The sequence below is a fragment of the Vipera ursinii genome (assembly GCF_947247035.1).
Source record: "Vipera ursinii genome assembly, chromosome: 9".
In the NCBI taxonomy this organism is placed as follows: domain Eukaryota; kingdom Metazoa; phylum Chordata; class Lepidosauria; order Squamata; family Viperidae; genus Vipera; species Vipera ursinii.
The window spans coordinates 6,950,721-6,968,162 of record NC_139523.1 but is presented as its reverse complement, the minus strand read 5'-3'; the positions used below and the strand labels follow the sequence as shown (position 1 = coordinate 6,968,162).

The 17,442-nt window shown below is 40.0% G+C and overlaps 1 protein-coding gene across 1 annotated transcript in view; it reads left to right on the top strand.

Moving 5' to 3' along the window:
- The window catches only part of CSMD2 (CUB and Sushi multiple domains 2), a gene marked incomplete at both ends in the record, with an annotated part of 607,174 nt that overhangs the window by 427,083 nt on the left and 162,649 nt on the right, over positions 1–17,442 (top strand). Inside the window, 5 exons of the mRNA XM_083370102.1 lie at positions 1,937–2,152; positions 4,861–5,049; positions 8,890–9,059; positions 15,230–15,386; positions 16,110–16,301. Coding sequence (XP_083226228.1) covers positions 1,937–2,152; positions 4,861–5,049; positions 8,890–9,059; positions 15,230–15,386; positions 16,110–16,301 — 924 coding nt within the window. The remainder of the gene's footprint in view (positions 1–1,936; positions 2,153–4,860; positions 5,050–8,889; positions 9,060–15,229; positions 15,387–16,109; positions 16,302–17,442) is intronic.

Sequence of the window (17,442 nt, the reverse complement as noted above, 5' to 3'; positions counted from 1 at the left end):
CCAGTGTAAGCAAATCTTCTTTCTAGCTCAATTTTGACTAGAAATAGAAGACAAGGATGAGGTTCAGCCAGGGATTCAGGGATCTGTTTGTAATGCCAGATGTCCTCATTTTGGAGAGCAAATAAAGAACAGCAAATACCATAACCACATAGAATCCGGCCCAGTAGGTTTCTACAATAATTTGAAAATTACACATTCAGTTATATCTAATAATGAATGTGAACTTCCTCTATGAAAGGTTTGCTCCTCAACCAGGGGTAGGCAACCTTGGCTCTTTTATGACTCGTGGACTTCAACTCCCAGAATTCCTGAGCCAGCTATGCTGACTCAGGAATTCTGGGAGTTGAAGTCCACGAGTCATAAAAGAGCCAGGTTGCCTACCCCTGTCCTCAACAACTGAGAAGAAACCTTAGTGATCAATTTCACCATTTACAAGACAGGATATTTCACAAAGCAGATGAAATAACTACAGTGATATGAATTGAAATAATAAAAAAATCTTACAAGGGATGTACAGTTCAACACCCCAAAAATATCAAAGCTGAAAGAAGGACATAGAACATAGAATATAGAATAATAGGAGGTCTTCAGTCCAATCCCTTGCCCAAACAGGTGACCCTATGGCATTCCAGACACATGGCTGTCCAAACTCTTCTTAAAAACCTCCAGTGATGGAGCACCTAGCTGGAAATGACTGGACTCTCAAGAATTAACAAACCAGGAACAGACTTTAGAGGTCTTGATTGATTAACTGATTAAGTGCCACAAAGTCATTGTTCACTTTTAGGCATCCGATAGATTGTTCTCTAAGATAATCTGCCCCTAATCTGATCCTTCAGCTCTTCCATTAAAGCACTCATGGCTACTATAACTATTGACTTTGCTACTGTTGTATTTTTCTCTTTCCTTTCACCTTTCCCAGCATTACAGCCTTTCCCAGAGAGCTAGGTCTTTACATACGGTGTCTGAAATAGGTCTTGGGAGTCCAACGAAGATAATTAAACTTAAGATTCAGAGGTATCCCCAAAGATCCAAGAAAAGGAAATCAATACTGACGACCATTCATTTCATGTGCAAGTTACAGCACCATCAGAGGGCATTTCATCCACCAGATAACCTCACAATGGGAACTTCCAGATAGAGCTAAGCAGTTTTACTATATCATATTTACAACAAAATAAGATGTCCTGAGTTCCCTGAGTCTGACTCATTTTTCTGAGTTAAAGGTTTCTACCCATTTGTTTTCTCTCAAATTGATGGTCCCACTGCCAGCTGATAAAACTCTGATAGAGTTGGAATCGTGTTGTTGCGTTCTCTGTGATTCCCACAGGGATGGAAAGAAAGCACACCATAATTGAAAGTGCAGAGTTCATCATGATGGCTATCTTAGACTTATTGTGTTTTTGTTCTCTTTGTTTTCAAAACTATGTCCCTAGTTTTCTGTGGTTTCCAAATCCAGAGGATTGCTTGAGAAGCCACTAAATTGGGTATAATACAAGGAGAAATATCGGAGTCATATTGTGCAACTGTTCTTCTGATCAAATCTAGATCCTTTCCATTCTTTCCACCGTTATTACATTAATGCTTTAAACAGACTTCTTCTATGTCCCTTGTATCAACTCTATTTTGATCCTAAAGTTTCCAGTGTTAATATGTTTTGCTGATGTTTTGCACAACCTCTGCAGTCTTCTTTCTTTCTTTCTTTCTTTCTTTCTTTCTTTCTTTCTTTCTTTCTTTCTTTCTTTCTTTCTTTCTTTCTTTCTTTCTTTCTTTCTTTCTTGTTATAAAGCTGATTCTTTGCCAAATGAAGAATGCTATTGAACTTTGATTTTGTGCATGGTGGAATTTGGTGGTTCTGTGATTTCTGTTCTCTGATTAATCACGATCCAGTTCTCAGCGACATAGTAGCGTATCTCTTGTACTGTGTTACTTCCAGGTGTTTTCTTCACTTTCCACACTTTCCACTTGGAGAGTGGTCACGACTACCTGTTGATCACTGAAAATGGCAGCTTCAGTCAGCCTCTGAAACAGCTCACTGGTTCCCACCTACCTGCTCCTTTCAGCGCTGGACTCTTTGGGAATTTCTCTGCTCAGATCCGCTTCATCTCTGACTTCTCCATTTCTTATGAAGGCTTCAACATCAGTTTTTCAGGTAAGGGCTGGTACCTGAGAAGTAAGCAACTACCTTGGCCAGGCCTTCTTTCATCACCAAAATACGTCATGAACCTTCTGGAGACAAGAAAAAGATACCTTGGAGAGACATGTCCTAGATGGGAACTATGGCCCTTTTATGACTGGTGAATTTCAACTCCCAGAATTCCTGAGCCAGCCATTCCTGAACCAGGAATTCTGGGAGTTGTAGTCCACAAGTCATAAACGAGCCATAGTTCCCCATCTCTGTTCTAGATACTCAACACTGACTTTAAGTAAAAAAAATACTGAGCAGTCCTGGGCTCTCCTTGGTTTATGACAATCTTAGTCAGTCATAAACCACTATGAATGTTGGGCCTTCTCTTCTTACATCCATCCCGTGTTGTACAACACTCTTTATACTTCAAAACTAAAACAGAAGTCTGAGACAGTGAGTAGAATTGACATTTTGACCACATGGCTACCACAGTGGGTTTAGTCAGAAAGCAGCAAATAACCAGCAGGCAGATTAATGAGATTATTCCAGATTATTCCTCTGTCTAATCCACAAGGATCCTTGCTCTCAACCCTCATCTTATTTTTGTCTCTCCTCTCCCCATCAGCAAAGTGTTCTCATAATTCTTTTAAAGAAATAATGATGACCCTGAAGGCTACACCTTCCATTGCAGCATACCAACTTCATTTTAATTATAACAACGTTAGCATTTTAAAATATATTGTGTCACGTACGACAGAGGATCTAATGCCAGATCTAAGAAATAAAATTTAGGGAAGCTATAGGAAAAGATTGCTTCTATATTGACTGTGTCCTCCGGGATGGGCAGTTGTAAATTCTTTTTTTTTTAATGAATGAGTACCGATTTGTTCCAATCTAAGGCACGTTTTACTATATTTTTCCCCATCTTGATTGGTAGCAAACAATAAGCAATTGTAGCCCTACCATGCTCAATAGATGTATAATGGTCTGATTTCCACTGCAGCTGTTGCATTATTTGTTTGCCAGTTTTGTGATCATATTTGTAATATGTTATGAACCAGGGCTGGTAAAATAACAAAACATTAAATACTGATTCCAGGACCAGAAGATACAGTTATATAAAAGTACATTAGAAAAAGAACACTGACCACTGACAAAAAAAACATTGAGTGAAAAGGCTGATAATTTGCTGTAACTCAGCTAAAATGTACTTCTGGCTAAAAATAGAGGAGACGTTTTCCCAGTGGGATCAGCACTGCCACATTAATATGGAGGAATTAGCACCTCAAAGGCTTAGTTTTATTTCTAGCAAAGCCAAAAGTCAGCAAAGTTAGCAGAGTTAAAGGAGAAGCTGAAGAAGAATTGCTCACTAAGAGAGCATCCACAAAGAAGAGGGAGCCAAGCTCTTCTCCAAAGCACCTGAAAGCAGGACAAGAAGCAACGGATGGAAACTAATCAAGGAGAGAAGCAACCTAGAACTAAGGAGAAACTTCCTGACAGTTAGAACAACTAACCAGTGGAACAACCTGCCTCCAGAAGCTGTGAATACTGCAACACTGGAGGTTTCTAAGAAGAGACTGGACAGCCATTTGTCTGAAGTGGTATAGGGTTTCCTGCCTGAGCAGGGGGTTGGACTAGATGACCTCCAAGGTCCCTTCCAACTTATTATTATTATTATTATTATTTGCATATAGCAAGACTCAACGTTTAACCTCCGTGTTTTCAAGTAGGTCTGGGAAAGGGTTCATACAGAATAATTTTTTGGCCTAGGTTTTTCATTTGAAATGTTTTTTTTTCAAATTTCCCCACCAAATTGGTAGGCAGAGCTACAGGAGGGATGCTTCCTTAGAAATCTGGGGAGAAGATAAATTTTTCAACTATTTCTCAAGGATTAGTACTCATCCTTTTTTAATTTTTTTTTAAACTTTTGTATTTCGTACTGTTTGATTTTAAATACCCTGTAAACTGCCCTGAGTCCTTCGGGAAAGGGCGGTATATAAATTTAATAAAATTTAAAATAAATTAAATCCTTGCTGGGCACAGATACCTGTAGGAGGAAAATCCATGGGATTAGCTTCTTCTCGTGGAGTGATGTGTGGAAATTGGTGTTTGCGAAATGATGAGCTGCAAATTGCCGCCAGGTAGAGAATTGGACAGTGAAAAGGACCTTCTTTTGGGTTACTCTGACATTAAAGAAGTGCAAGTGCATCACGGCTTTCTCTTCTCCTCAGAGTGAAGATTGGAAAGCATGTTTTATTTTATCAGATTGGATCACAACCTGTTCCTCTCCACCACCACCACCACCTCCACAAATAAAAATGCTGAGTGATTATCAAGGCCTTCTCAAGGCTGATCGTCATGTGCAGAGAAGATCAATATTGTATGGTCAAGAAAATCTGGGCACGGCAGTTTTTAAAATTTTTATTTATTTCTTTGGTTGTTCATTTATTAAATTTATAGGCTGCCCATCTTACCTCAAGGCAATCCTGGGTAGCTTACAATCATAAATAAGTCAATATAAAATCCAAAACATTATGGCCCAGTTAAAAGATGGGGGTGGGGGGTGGGAACAGGAACAGGGGAGATGGAAAGTTATTAATGTCAGGGAGAGCCTAAAAGAAAGAGACACAGAGAGAGAGAGAAATGTTCATGTCTGTGAATTGTGTTTAAAAGTCTAAGTTTTCTATTTTGGGGTAATGATCAGTGGCTGCTTGTGTTTCTCTACCCATCAGAATATGACTTGGAATCTTGCGATGAGCCCGAAGTGCCGATCTACAGCATCCGCAAAGGTCTTCAGTTTGGTGTGGGGGACATCTTGACTTTCTCCTGCTTCCCTGGGTACCGACTGGAAGGTGTCTTCAGCATTACTTGCCTGGGCGGTCGACGGCGTGTGTGGAGTTCGCCACTGCCAAGGTGTGTTGGTAGGTGGTCACGTGCTTTAATTTTGCTTGGGCAGTCTAGTGTATCAGAACATACCCTGGGCAAGCTCTTTAGCCTTTCTTGGTTTTGATCTGTGGGAAGAATTAGTCCAGGGGTGTCAAACTCAATTTCATTGAGGGCCGCATCAGCATTGTGGTTGCCCTCAGGGGGCCGGGTGGATATGGCTTGGGTGGGTGTGGCCTACTAGGTGGGCGTGGCTAGAGTGCTTATGGCCTACTGGGTGGGCGTGGCCAGCTCTACATCGTTCGCATCAAGGTTGTCTATGGGGGCCTGGGTAGGAGTGGGACAGATCTGAAGGTCTCTGGCAGGAGGAGGGTCTCTGGGCCAGGGCCAAGGCAGTGGGGGCCGTTCCCTCACTGTTTCCAGGATGGCTTCGCGGGCCACATGAAAGCACTTCACGGGCGGGATCTGGCCCCCGGGCCTTGTGTTTGACATGTCTGCATTAGGAGATGGATAAGGCTGAGTGAATAAACAGGAGCAGAAGCCTAGAATTGCTGGTCCTATGATAGTTTGCACTGTCCATGTCAATGCTGCTAACATTGAATGTGATTGCTTGACAAGAGATGAAGAAGGAGCTATTTCATATGTTAAACTTGTGTATTGCTTTAAGACTTGTTTTATTGCTTTAGTTTAAAAGTTGGGGGGAGGGAAGAGTAGGAATGCACTTTCAAGGCCATTTGTCTCTCTAAAGAAGATAAGACTTTGGCGTTCTTCTAACAGAAGGGAAGCTGATTCTTTAAATTAATTGGAGAATATGATTAATGACAAAATTAGAAAGGTGGAGAAATGTGTTTTAATATATTGTGCAAGGGGCGGAGATTTCAGATTGCAGCTTCTTTCGAGCAAGCATTTGCCGGTGTATTAGGCTAATAAAGGACTTTTTTTTATTGAAAAGTTTTATAAAAGGTTACAATATTATCCCCTTCCCAAACCCCCCCTAAACCCCCCCTCCCCCACTTCCCAAAGCTGATTACAGGGTTACAAATATATAGTAATCATAATCTAACTAACATTAATCAACTATATAAAAAACCAAATACATAATACACTTTAACCCGCCTTTAACATAATTACCAACACTCTAAAATACCCAACTTCTAGAAAAAAATTAAATTATAACAATCAAATTTACTCATAAGCTAAATGAAACTTTTTAGTCCCATATTTTTTTCTGAATATAATCTATCCATCTTCTCCAAACCGAAATGTATCTCTCTTGTGAATGTTCTTTCAAGTAAGCAGAAATCTTAGCCATTTCTGCTAGATTTGACACTTTAAGCGTCCACTCCTCTATAGTAGGCAGACAATCCTTCTTCCAATATTGCCCTACCAATAACCTCACAGCTGTTATCAAAAGGTAAACAATGCCTCAGAATCACTTGAAAAGCCCATATGTCGGAAACTTGACAGTCCATGTGCCTGATCATCCTTTGACTTTAGAGAGATGGGGGGGGGGGAAACATAATCAAAGCCAAGTACTCAGGACATGGAGTACAGGCAACATTACATCTGCACAAACATCTAAGTCACCCTTTCATTATCACAAATTAAGATTTGCAGACTAGATTTAACAAGCACCCAGTTATTAATTTTAGGTAAACCCAACGGTGGAGATTTAAATTAATCGTTGGGAGTTTGTTAAATCTGGCCTGCAAATCTTAATTTTGTGCTAAGGCTGATTAATCAAGTGGACAGGGAATCCCTGTGCCATGGTTAATGTCAAAAAAGAAGAAAGAAAGAAAGAAAGAAAGAAAGAAAGAAAGAAAGAAAGAAAGAAAGAAAGAAAGAAAGAAAGAAAGAAAGAAAGAGGAGTGAACCAGATGCAACTCTGCAGAACAATCCCAGATTCCAAGTAATATATGCCTGTACCATGTTTAGCTCACAGAAAGATGGAGTTCACTTACTGCATTAAGGCATGGTTCATTGTAACCATGGTTTGCTGAAGAAGGCAGAAAACTGAGTTCCCATATGGTGCTAAGGGATGCACTGTGGTAATCCTTCATAAAGGACAGAACCAGCTAAGTGATTCTAAGCCAGTCATCTTCTCTCAGTCCAACCTACCACCTGAGGTGGTGATTGTTGCGAACGTAGAAGGAGAGAACACTATGTATACCACTTTGAGTACCAAAATAAAGGTAGGATCTAAATCTGTTAAATAATACATGGACATCTTTCTTTAAGTTGCAAACGAGCCCACAGCGTGATTTTGTTGTTCGTGACTCCAAACTCTGTCAGTAGAAAAATAGATTTAATTTAGGAAAAAATATGAGATTGAAGCCAAAATATCTATCTCCAAATGGTTCCTGTTTATACTGGGACATACGTTTTTAAGGGTAGAACTGGTGTACTGCAGAGAATCACAATAGAGATTCTCCTAACATCTGGAAGCCAGATTCTTCTAACTGAAACTTCTTTGGTGATAGGCTGGACCAGGGGTAAGCAACCTTGGCCCTTTTATGACTCGTGGACTTCAACTCCCAGAATTCCTGAGCCAGCTATGCTGAGGGGAATGGGAGAGGTTTCCATGCTGAGCCATGCTGGCTCAGGAATTCTGGGAGTTGAAGTCCATGAGTCATAAAAGAGCCAAGGTTGCCTACCCCTGAGCTAGACTTAGAATTATGGGTACCTGCTGCTTGCTGTCCCAGAGAACCCTGCAACTTTCTCATCCATATGAGCTATAATTAACATATATGTGGCAGAGACAAGAAGGGAGTGGTCAAAAAAGTCAAAACCCCATCCCTTTTTGTATCTATCACAACATCTTGACTCTTGTACTCTCTCCTCCAAAAGCCCTCTGGACACCCCTGCAGAGGGAGGATTTTTATGAATCATTTTCAGATTTTGTTTTTTTTTAAACTAGCAATATTTTTCAGACAAATGACATTTTGTCTGTGTTATTTCCAGCCATAAAAAATGAGAAAATCTCACTGGCAATTGTAGTGAGGCAGGAGTGCTCTGGAGGCTGCAGAAATGGCCTTGACAGCTGTGGGTTATAGTATTACTTAAGTATTACTAGCATTGGTGGAAGTGTTGCTCCATTGGGATTGCTTTTATTTCAATTCTTGCCCTCATCAAGACACTGAAATTGATGTTTTAAATGCTGCTTACCGATTTTAGATTTCCAGCTTTCTTGTGTAATATACCAACTTGGCTTCACTGTCTGGGAATTCACAGTAAGGCTGGTTTGTCTTCTGCTTTAACATATCATGGAAGAATACAACAAACTTGAGAAGTTTTAGATGTGTTCAGCTCCATAGCATAGTTAAGAGATGCAGAACTAAGATAAAACAATATCAGGGTTCAGGGTACAGAGATATATTTACTTATTTAATAAACCTACATACTGCCCATCTCATCTAGAGATGACTCTAAGTGGCTTACATTATAATTGTGTAGGAGAGCACCATCTTTTTAAAACCAGCTTGATAATAGAGCAAGAGAAGGTAGCAATATGGATGTAGTAGTAGACTATGTTATGCTGTCCAAATGCAGAACACATGAGAGTCCTGATTGACTCACAGGATGGTTCTTTATTTCGGTAATCCAATGTTTAATTTGTAGTCTAGCACTGATGATGTTACCTAGTTTAGCTAATGAAACAACCTAACAACCTGGTTGCAAGAAAACAACCAGGCTCAGAGAGCACCAAGGACCCCTTAGTTCAACTACAAATATTCTCCTTTAGTCAAGATTCAAGATTCCACGTGTAGGAAGAAAAACACAATAGGCCCACATCAGTATTTACCCAGACAGTATGCTCTTTATATCACTTGTATATTCCCATCTGTTAACGGTCAATCCTTCTGCCTCTTTCTCTGTAGCGGAATGTGGTTCCTCTGTGACTGGGACTCAAGGTGTTCTATTATCTCCAAATTATCCCCTAAACTACAGCAACTACCATGAATGTATCTATTCCATCCAGACGCAGCCAGGAAAAGGAATTCAGCTCAAAGCCAGGGCTTTCAGTTTGGAAGCTGGAGATGTCCTCAAGGTAAGGACTAATCATCCAGTGGATTAAAAATGAGGGTTAAACAACATAACAAGAAAATAAGAACCAATTTATTTATTTATTTATTTATTTATTTATTTATTTATTTTAATTCCATTTATATCCCGCCCTTCTCCGAAGACTCAGGGCGGCTTACAAGCTTAGCAGTAGCCTTCATTCTATGTATATGCCTGCTTATTAGGGCTTTTGCCCCCCCCCCCCAAGCGGCATTATTACAAAGTCAGCTTAATTGCCCCCAACAATCTGGGTCCTCATTTTACCTACCTCGGAAGGATGGAAGGCTGAGTCAACCTTGAGCCTGGTGGGACTCGAACCTGCACTAATTGGGGTTGTACTTTCCCAGAAAAAGTAGGTCTGTAATCTGGGAATGTTCCTAGACTCCCAACTGCTTTCAGGACTTCTGAACTGTGCTGCTTTCCTCAAGTCTCTTGGTGGCTTTCTATATTATCAATAATGGTATCCTTCTGGACTATCTAGTGGAACTGGGTCTTGGATATTGAAGTAGTATGCTACTGGTCTGTTCTATCAGGCTGTGACCAGTTGTTTGACCTCTAGGCTTAGACTTAGGGAGTCCCACATTACACCACTGGAAGGGTCTTTGGAGTAGGATGTATTCAATACAGCTCAGCTTGTTGTTCCTTACTCTCTAAATTTGATAATGGGCTGGACTAGAGAAGAAGCTGAAGCCAAATCCAAACATGATTAAGATGTTGTAGGTAAAGAGGATATTAAACTCAAGAAATGAGCTTCAACCTACTTTGGATAGGCTTCCACTCTGCCTGAAAAAGCAGATTTGCAGACTGGGAGTGTCCTCACTGACTTAACACTTGGCATCTGAAGTGAGGAAGGCCTTCACGTAGCAATCTTCTGTGCCTGCTGCATCCCTTCTTGCGCCAGTTGAATATGCTGACAATTATCCACATCTTGTCCCAACCCATCTTGACTATAACAATGTGTTTTATGTAGTGCTATCCTTGAAAGCAATTGGTGCAAAATGGGGTGGCCAGACTGCTGCCTCTATTCAGGATCACATGATGGTTGTAATGAAAGATATGTACCAGCTATCAATTGTCTACTGAGGTACCATGCTAATATAGACCTTCAAAGCTCTAAATGGGTCTGACAGGATCTGACTGTTTTCAGAGACTGCCTGTCAGGGGAAAGAACCATCTGGCTAACCGACTTACAACCACAATTAAGACCAGAATGTTCTTTTTCTTTTTTTAAAGCAAGGTGATTGGTAAGAGAGTTGTGCTCAGTGTTATGATCTTTTTGTCACGGTTGTGGAGCAAACCATTGCAGTTGTTAAGTGAATCGTGCAGTCATTAGGCAAATCCAGCTTCCCCTATTGACTTTGCTTGTCAGAAGCCAGTGGGAAGGTCATGTGACCCCAAGACGCACCGATTATTGTAAATACATGTTGGTTACCAAGCACCCAAATCTGATGATGATGATGATGATGATGATGATGATAATAATAATAATAATAATAATAATAATAATAATAATAATAATAATAATAATAATAATAATAAATTTGGAAGGGACCTTGGAGGTCATCTAGTCCAACCCCTGCTCAGGCAGGAAACCCTATACCATTTCAGACAAATGGCTGTCCCGTCTCTTCTTAAAATCTTCCAGTGTTGGAGCATTCACCACTTCTGGAGGCTGGTTGTTCCACTGGTTAGTTGTTCTAGCTGTCAGGAAGTTTCTCCTTAGTTCTAGTTTCCATCCGTTGCTTCTTGTCCTGCTTTCAGGTGCTTTGGAGAATAGCTTGACTCCCTCTTCTTTGTGAAACCCCTGAAATATTGGAACACTGCTATCCTGTCATCCCTCGTCCTTCTCTTAATTAGACTAGATGTCATGGTTCCAATTAATGAGACAGTTCAAACAACATTCAGGCATTGTTTTATCTAAAAAGTCTATAATAATGAAACAAAGCATTGGCACTCATGGATGGATGCCAGAATATGAAATTCTCCTCCCCTTGACCCCCACATCATACAGAATTTTCCTCCCTTATTTACATGTCAATTACCCTGAGTCTTCGGAGAAGGGTGGGATATAAATGGAATTAAATAAATTAAATAAATAAATAATTCAACACTGGAAGTTTCACTTCACTTCTGAAGCAGCTCCCTTATCTTGTCAGAGCCTTGGTGGAGCAGTGGGCTAATGCCTCCTTCAGTAACACCAGCTGCCTGCAATTAGTGCAGGTTCGCATCCCACCAGGCTCAAGGTTGACTCAGCCTTCCATCCTTCCCAGGTAGGTAAAATGAGGACCCAGATTGTTGGGGGCAATAAGCTGACTTTGTTTATAATGCCGCTTGGGGTGCGGGAGCGAAAGCCCTAATAAGCAGGCATATACATAGAATGAAGGCTATTGCTAAGCACATTGGTCTGTGCTTAAATTGTAAGCTACCCTGAGTCTTCGGAGAAGGGCGGGATATAAATGGAATTTAAAAAAAAAAACATACGGGTTGCATTTCTCACACGTTTTAGTGATTCAGAACCCAACAGTTAAAGCAAAAGGCTGCCTCTCATATTGTCAGTGCAAAAACATGTCAATGTTTGCAGCATTGACACTAGACATACCCAGTTCCAGCAACCGTTCCTTATAAGTTTTAGCCTCCTGATTATGTGACCATGGGGATGGTGCGTCAGTTATAAGTGCAAGAGCTGGTGGTAAGTCCCTTTTCACAGTGCCACTGTAACTTTAGATAAGATAACCTTTATTGACTTTTTTTTACCATGGGCGCAACGGCACACATCAAAAATGAAATTTAGTTGCCCGCTCTCAAAGTGTAACACATACATGACACACACCTAACCATACTACATACAACATATATATAGACCCACATCCCTACATATACATAACAAATAAATATTAAATACTGTCCCTCTTAAATATATAACGGAAGGAGGAAGCTTGATAGTTCACAAGGTTAATGCTGTATGGAATGAAACTATGGCAGTCACTAGATGAATTATTGTGAGTTGAGGGCTCCCTGTATTTAAATCAGGAGAAGGGACTTTTTGAAGTTGTTCTAAGTGCTACATGCAGAGCCCTTTGGGAGATGTACTTCTTCCCTGTGGCTTACAGACTTTCTTCACAGAGACCTATCCTCCCCAACCTGGACCTCAGAAAGTAGGAAAATGCCATTTATTTTCCCAAGCTATTAATTTTTTCATAGATTTCATGATAGTGAGTTCAACATTGATGTCAAGGGTTCTGATTTCTTTTGCAAATGTGTCATAATCTATTACAGACAAATAGGAAGAAAACATAACCAGATAGAGCACTGAATAAAAATATGCTGTACACAAAACAAGAGTGACAGAAATGAAATTAAGGAGGGAGAAAACACAAAAAAAGAAAAACAAAAAAAAATGTTACCCATACATATTTTGTTGCATACATTTTATATATACTACATCTCAAGTCTTAAACCATGAATTAAAACTTTGACTATACGGAAGGATTTTGACTGAGGATTTCCTAATGTCCATAAAATACAAGCACAAATTTTACATTAAATGTAGAATTCTTACATACCATTTATCCTTGCATTTGTTTTCAAGCTTTTCATTTTGGGTTTGCTAGACTGTTTCCACCAGTGTGAAATAATCTTATTAGCTGCTACTCACACCTCATACTTCACTACATTCCAAATTTAACCTCACATAAATGTCTTTAGCCCTCATTCTTCCAACACTTTATTTGCAACCTTATAAATAACAAATCATGAGAGTGTCAGCATTGAAGGTGCCCAAAATCAGTGTCATTGTCCCAATTTGCAGAAATAGAAACCCATCCCATTGGACATATCTTCTCAACTGTTCAGCCAACAGGGGAAAAAATATTGAATGAATCACATGTTAAAAAGGTGCAATATTAATATAATATTTAAAATTTTTCTAGCCTCTTGATATATTAAAATAGGCTTCCTACAGTCATCATAGTACGTTTTGAACTATAGAATTATAAAGTGACTGTAGGTTTAGGAACTTTAGGGACTTACAAATGTTTTATTAACAATTTCAAATCAGATAGTGTCTTAATGGAATATGACTTTTGTTTGTTAACACCCAAAAAAGATCTTATGGTTGGATTGTCCCAAATTGTCATTTTTCTCATGAAAATTAGGATCAAACTTGAACCTCCTTCCAAGGACGTTCTACATATGTCTTGCAGTTTTGAATGTGAGAACAGCACCCAAGTAAGAAGTAAAATAAGAACCAAGTCTTTGTGAAGATGTTACAGGGAAATTCTATGTTTTACATTTCTTTGTATTATTCTAAGATGCCTTGAGTTCAGAAAGCTGGATAAAATAATAAAAGAAAACAGTCTTGAATTAATCAGGAAACTGATAAAACACTTTTAATGTCATTTTAACTGAAATGCATATAAATAATGAAGCTGAGAGACATTTTTTTAAAAAGGTCATCTTTTTTTAACCTTTCATTCCCATGAAAAGCTGCAGAAGAGAGCACTTCTGGAGGCAATTTACAGAATTAATTCATTCTGACCTAAGATTTTGGAGGTATTAGGATAGGATTTTCTCTCCATTTTTAATTTTTTTTCTTTTATAGATACTGTAATTGTATGCTAAGTTGTCATTCTGTTTGGTCTTGGACCATAAAGAAATGTTGGTTCATTGATTGAGATAGTATACAAATAAAAAATGATGTAATTGTTTTATTCACCCATTTTGTTAACTGAATGAAATAGTTATTTTCTGAGATATTGTTTAGAGGGGGAGATAGTGGCAATTGTGATAGCTTCTCCAACACCTGCATTGATTTAGTCATTTGCCAGGTTTATACTGCCAATCATACCTCTCAGATACATTCTGGGAAATCTAAATTTCTTAGAAGCAGTATTAAGGAGAAACTTCCTGACAGTGAGGACAATCAACCAGTGGAACAGCGTGCCTCCAGAAATTGTGGGCACTCCGTCACTGGAAAATTTTAAGAAGAGACTAGACAGTCACCTGTCTGAGATGGTATAGGTTCTCCTGCTTGAGCAGGGGGGTGGACTAGAAGACCTCCAAGGTCCCTTCCAGTTCAATTCTATTCTATTCTAAATGGGTGGCTATTGTTAGCATGCAGAACATTTTAAATCAAAGAGTAACATTGTCATTTTAAGAGCAAGAAATCTGTTTTGGGACATTGGGGTGGAATTTTGAGCTCAAAACAAACTTGTTGGAAGTTTCACAATAATCCAGGGAAACAACTTCATGTTTTGAGAGACCATCATGTACTGAAACATTGCAGGAATACAGATGATTTGAATGCAAGGATGTAGGAGAAAAGCAGGCAGAGCTGGGGGCATCAGAGTTAAATGCATCATCAGTTTAGAGTCCTTGTGTTGCCAGAAGAGATCCAAGTCCAACCCCACCTGAATTCTGTTAACCCTCATCTGGCACCAATTTAGTGTTGAACTTCACTTGACCAGATTCTTGTTTATAAGCTTGAATAAACTGTCTATGCAGGGACGAAGTGGCTCAGTGGGTTAGGATGCTGAGCTTGTCGATCAGATGGTCGGCAGTTTGGTGGGTCGAATCCCGAGTGCTGTGTAACAGAGAACGCCTGTTACTCGTCCCAGCTTCTGCCAACGTAGCAGTTCGAAAGCACGTAAAAATGCAAGTAGAAAAATAGGGACCACTACGGTGGGAAGGTAACAGCGTTCCGTGCGCCTTTGGCGTCTAGTCATGCCGGCCACATGACCACGGAGACGTCCTCGGACAAGCGCTGGCTCTTCGGCTTTGAAATGGAGATGAGCACCGGCCCCTAGAGTCGGAAACAACTAGCACGCATGTGCGGGGAAACCTTTACCTTTACCTTTTAAATTGTCTATACTGCAATCAAACTGGTAGTCCTAATTCTTTGTGGTTGACAAAGGCAAATTGATATTTTTCACAGCCTAGTGGCTACCAGTGCAACATGCCCTCCCTCTTCAAAAGAAAAGTCAACACTGTTTTCATGTCACAGTGCCCAGGCCAAAGGCGTGGGACAATGAGGAATGTTCCTCCCATCACCAGAGTACCAAATGAACAAAACTGTTGACTTTGTAGAGACAAAAGGTAGATGGTCAGCGGATGAGCAGAGAAATCCATCTTCTTATTTCTTTTCTCCTCTTTTTCAAGATTTATGATGGCAACAATAACTCAGCTCGCCTGCTGGGCTCCTTCAGCCGTGTGGAGATGTTGGGTCTTAATGTCAACAGCACTTCCAGCTCGATGTGGCTTGAGTTCATCACAGATGGAAATGGCACGGATCAAGGTTTTGAGCTGCAGTTTTCTAGTGAGTATGGAGGCAGCTGATCCTACAACTGGGGAAAAGGATCAGGGCATTTTTAGAGTCTATGTACTGCTCCAAACATTTAAGGATAATTAGTTGGCAAGTAAAGGTGTCTAGATGGAAGCCAAGCTAATGCCAGATCTTTTGAGGAGGTTTTATTTTTCATACCTAAACCTTCAAAAGGAAACTATTTGTATCTGCTTCATGTTAAGAGCACATTTTTCATTACAAGTTGTCTGTGTAAATATCATTGTGTTAATCTTCACACACTTTCCCATCTTTCTATGTCTATTGTTCTACTCACATCAGGTTGTTAAGCCCTCTTGAAAAATTACAGATCACTACCTCCACTGAAATAGGCTAACACAAGAAACAGCCTTCAATACATCTGTTTCCAACCAATCCATCAGATTGATCCATAAGGTTCAGAATCAGCAAATAACAAACCTATTTTGAAGAGGAATCTATTCCTTGCTATTTTGCAGCATTTCTCCTCTGGCTTCTTAAATACCTCCACTTCCCTGGGTCTTTTCCATTGGATGCTTCACATTAGTCCTGGCACTTTAGAAAGACTGCAAGGTTGAATGTTCTTGGATGCCTTTTCTCGGACTACTTCCTGGAAGTCTCTAAAGGAATTTCATCAGCCATTGACAGTTTTTGCTAAAGCAACAGCTGAGACAAGACTGGGGTTCCTTTCTAACCATTTGCCTTTATTCCTGATTTCAGGTTTTGATTTAATCAAGTGTGAGAACCCTGGTATCCCGCAGTTTGGTTATAAAGTCCACGATGAGGGACATTTTGCAGGAAGCTCTGTCTCTTTCAATTGTGATCCTGGCTACACAATACGCGGAAGCCGTGTGCTTACTTGCTTGACCGGAGAGCGAAGATCCTGGGACCAGCCTCTCCCCACCTGCGTAGGTATGACTCCTCCCTCTTGTGTGATAGTCACTCCCCAAATATTTGGCATAGCTGTTAAGGGGATGGCCGACCAGTTGATTTAGCTGTGTAATTTTATGTCCCAAAGCCACCCATAGTTCTTGGAATCTTCAGGGGGGAAAAATTGAAATGTTCTTACTAAATTGAAAGCTTAATGTGATAAAATTGTTAAATAATTGAATGCATGGCTGAGAAGTTATTGGAATATAAGTCCAGAATTGCAAGAAAGAGGACTTTTACCCAGAAGACAGAGAGCCAGTGGAGCTTACAATGTCTGGTAGGCAGGAAGAGAGCAAGGTTGGGCCCTCCCTAGCAATTCATATCTATAGTTATTGCAGGTAACTGTTTGTAGGAGAACAACAATAAAGGAACTACTCAGAAGTCACTCCACATGAGGTCCTTAGTTCTTGGGGCCTGACAAATACGGTTCTAATCTAAAGGCTTCTTAGGGTGAATTAGGGGCACAAAGTACCACCTTTACAAATGGATCAGGATCAATGGCAGGATTGCTGCAGAAGATTACCTATTAATCTTTTTCACCTGTCCAAATGGGCACAATAGCTTTAATTCCTACCATTTCCTTTTCAGCATTCATACTACTGTTTTTCCAATAACCTTCAGGCTAATGAGTCAATCAATACAAGATGCAGTCGGTTTCTCTCTTTTAGTACATATCGAGGGCACAAATCCAGTCTTCCTTTTGTCGTCATGTCATGTTCTCACCATTTGGCAATGAATGAGCATCGAGAATTGTCTAGCCACCTCTTGGTTGCTAGCTCTTGGCCGTCTGAATAAGTCAGTGTTTTCCAAACGTAGCCATTTTAAGCTGTGTGGACTTCAACTCCCAGAATACCCCAGTCAGCAATTTATGACCATTTTTCACAGTTATGACCTTTGCAGCATAGAATCAAAATCATAGGATCAAAATTCAGATGCTTGGTAACTTGACTCATATTTATGACCCTTGCTGTATGCTGAGGTTATGCGATCTGTTCACCCTTAGTGATCTTCTGACAAGCAAAGTCAATGGGGAAACTAGATTGATTTAACAATTGAGTTACCAACTTATCAGCTGCAGTGATTCACTTAACAACTATGGCAAGAAAGGTCGTAAAATTGGGCA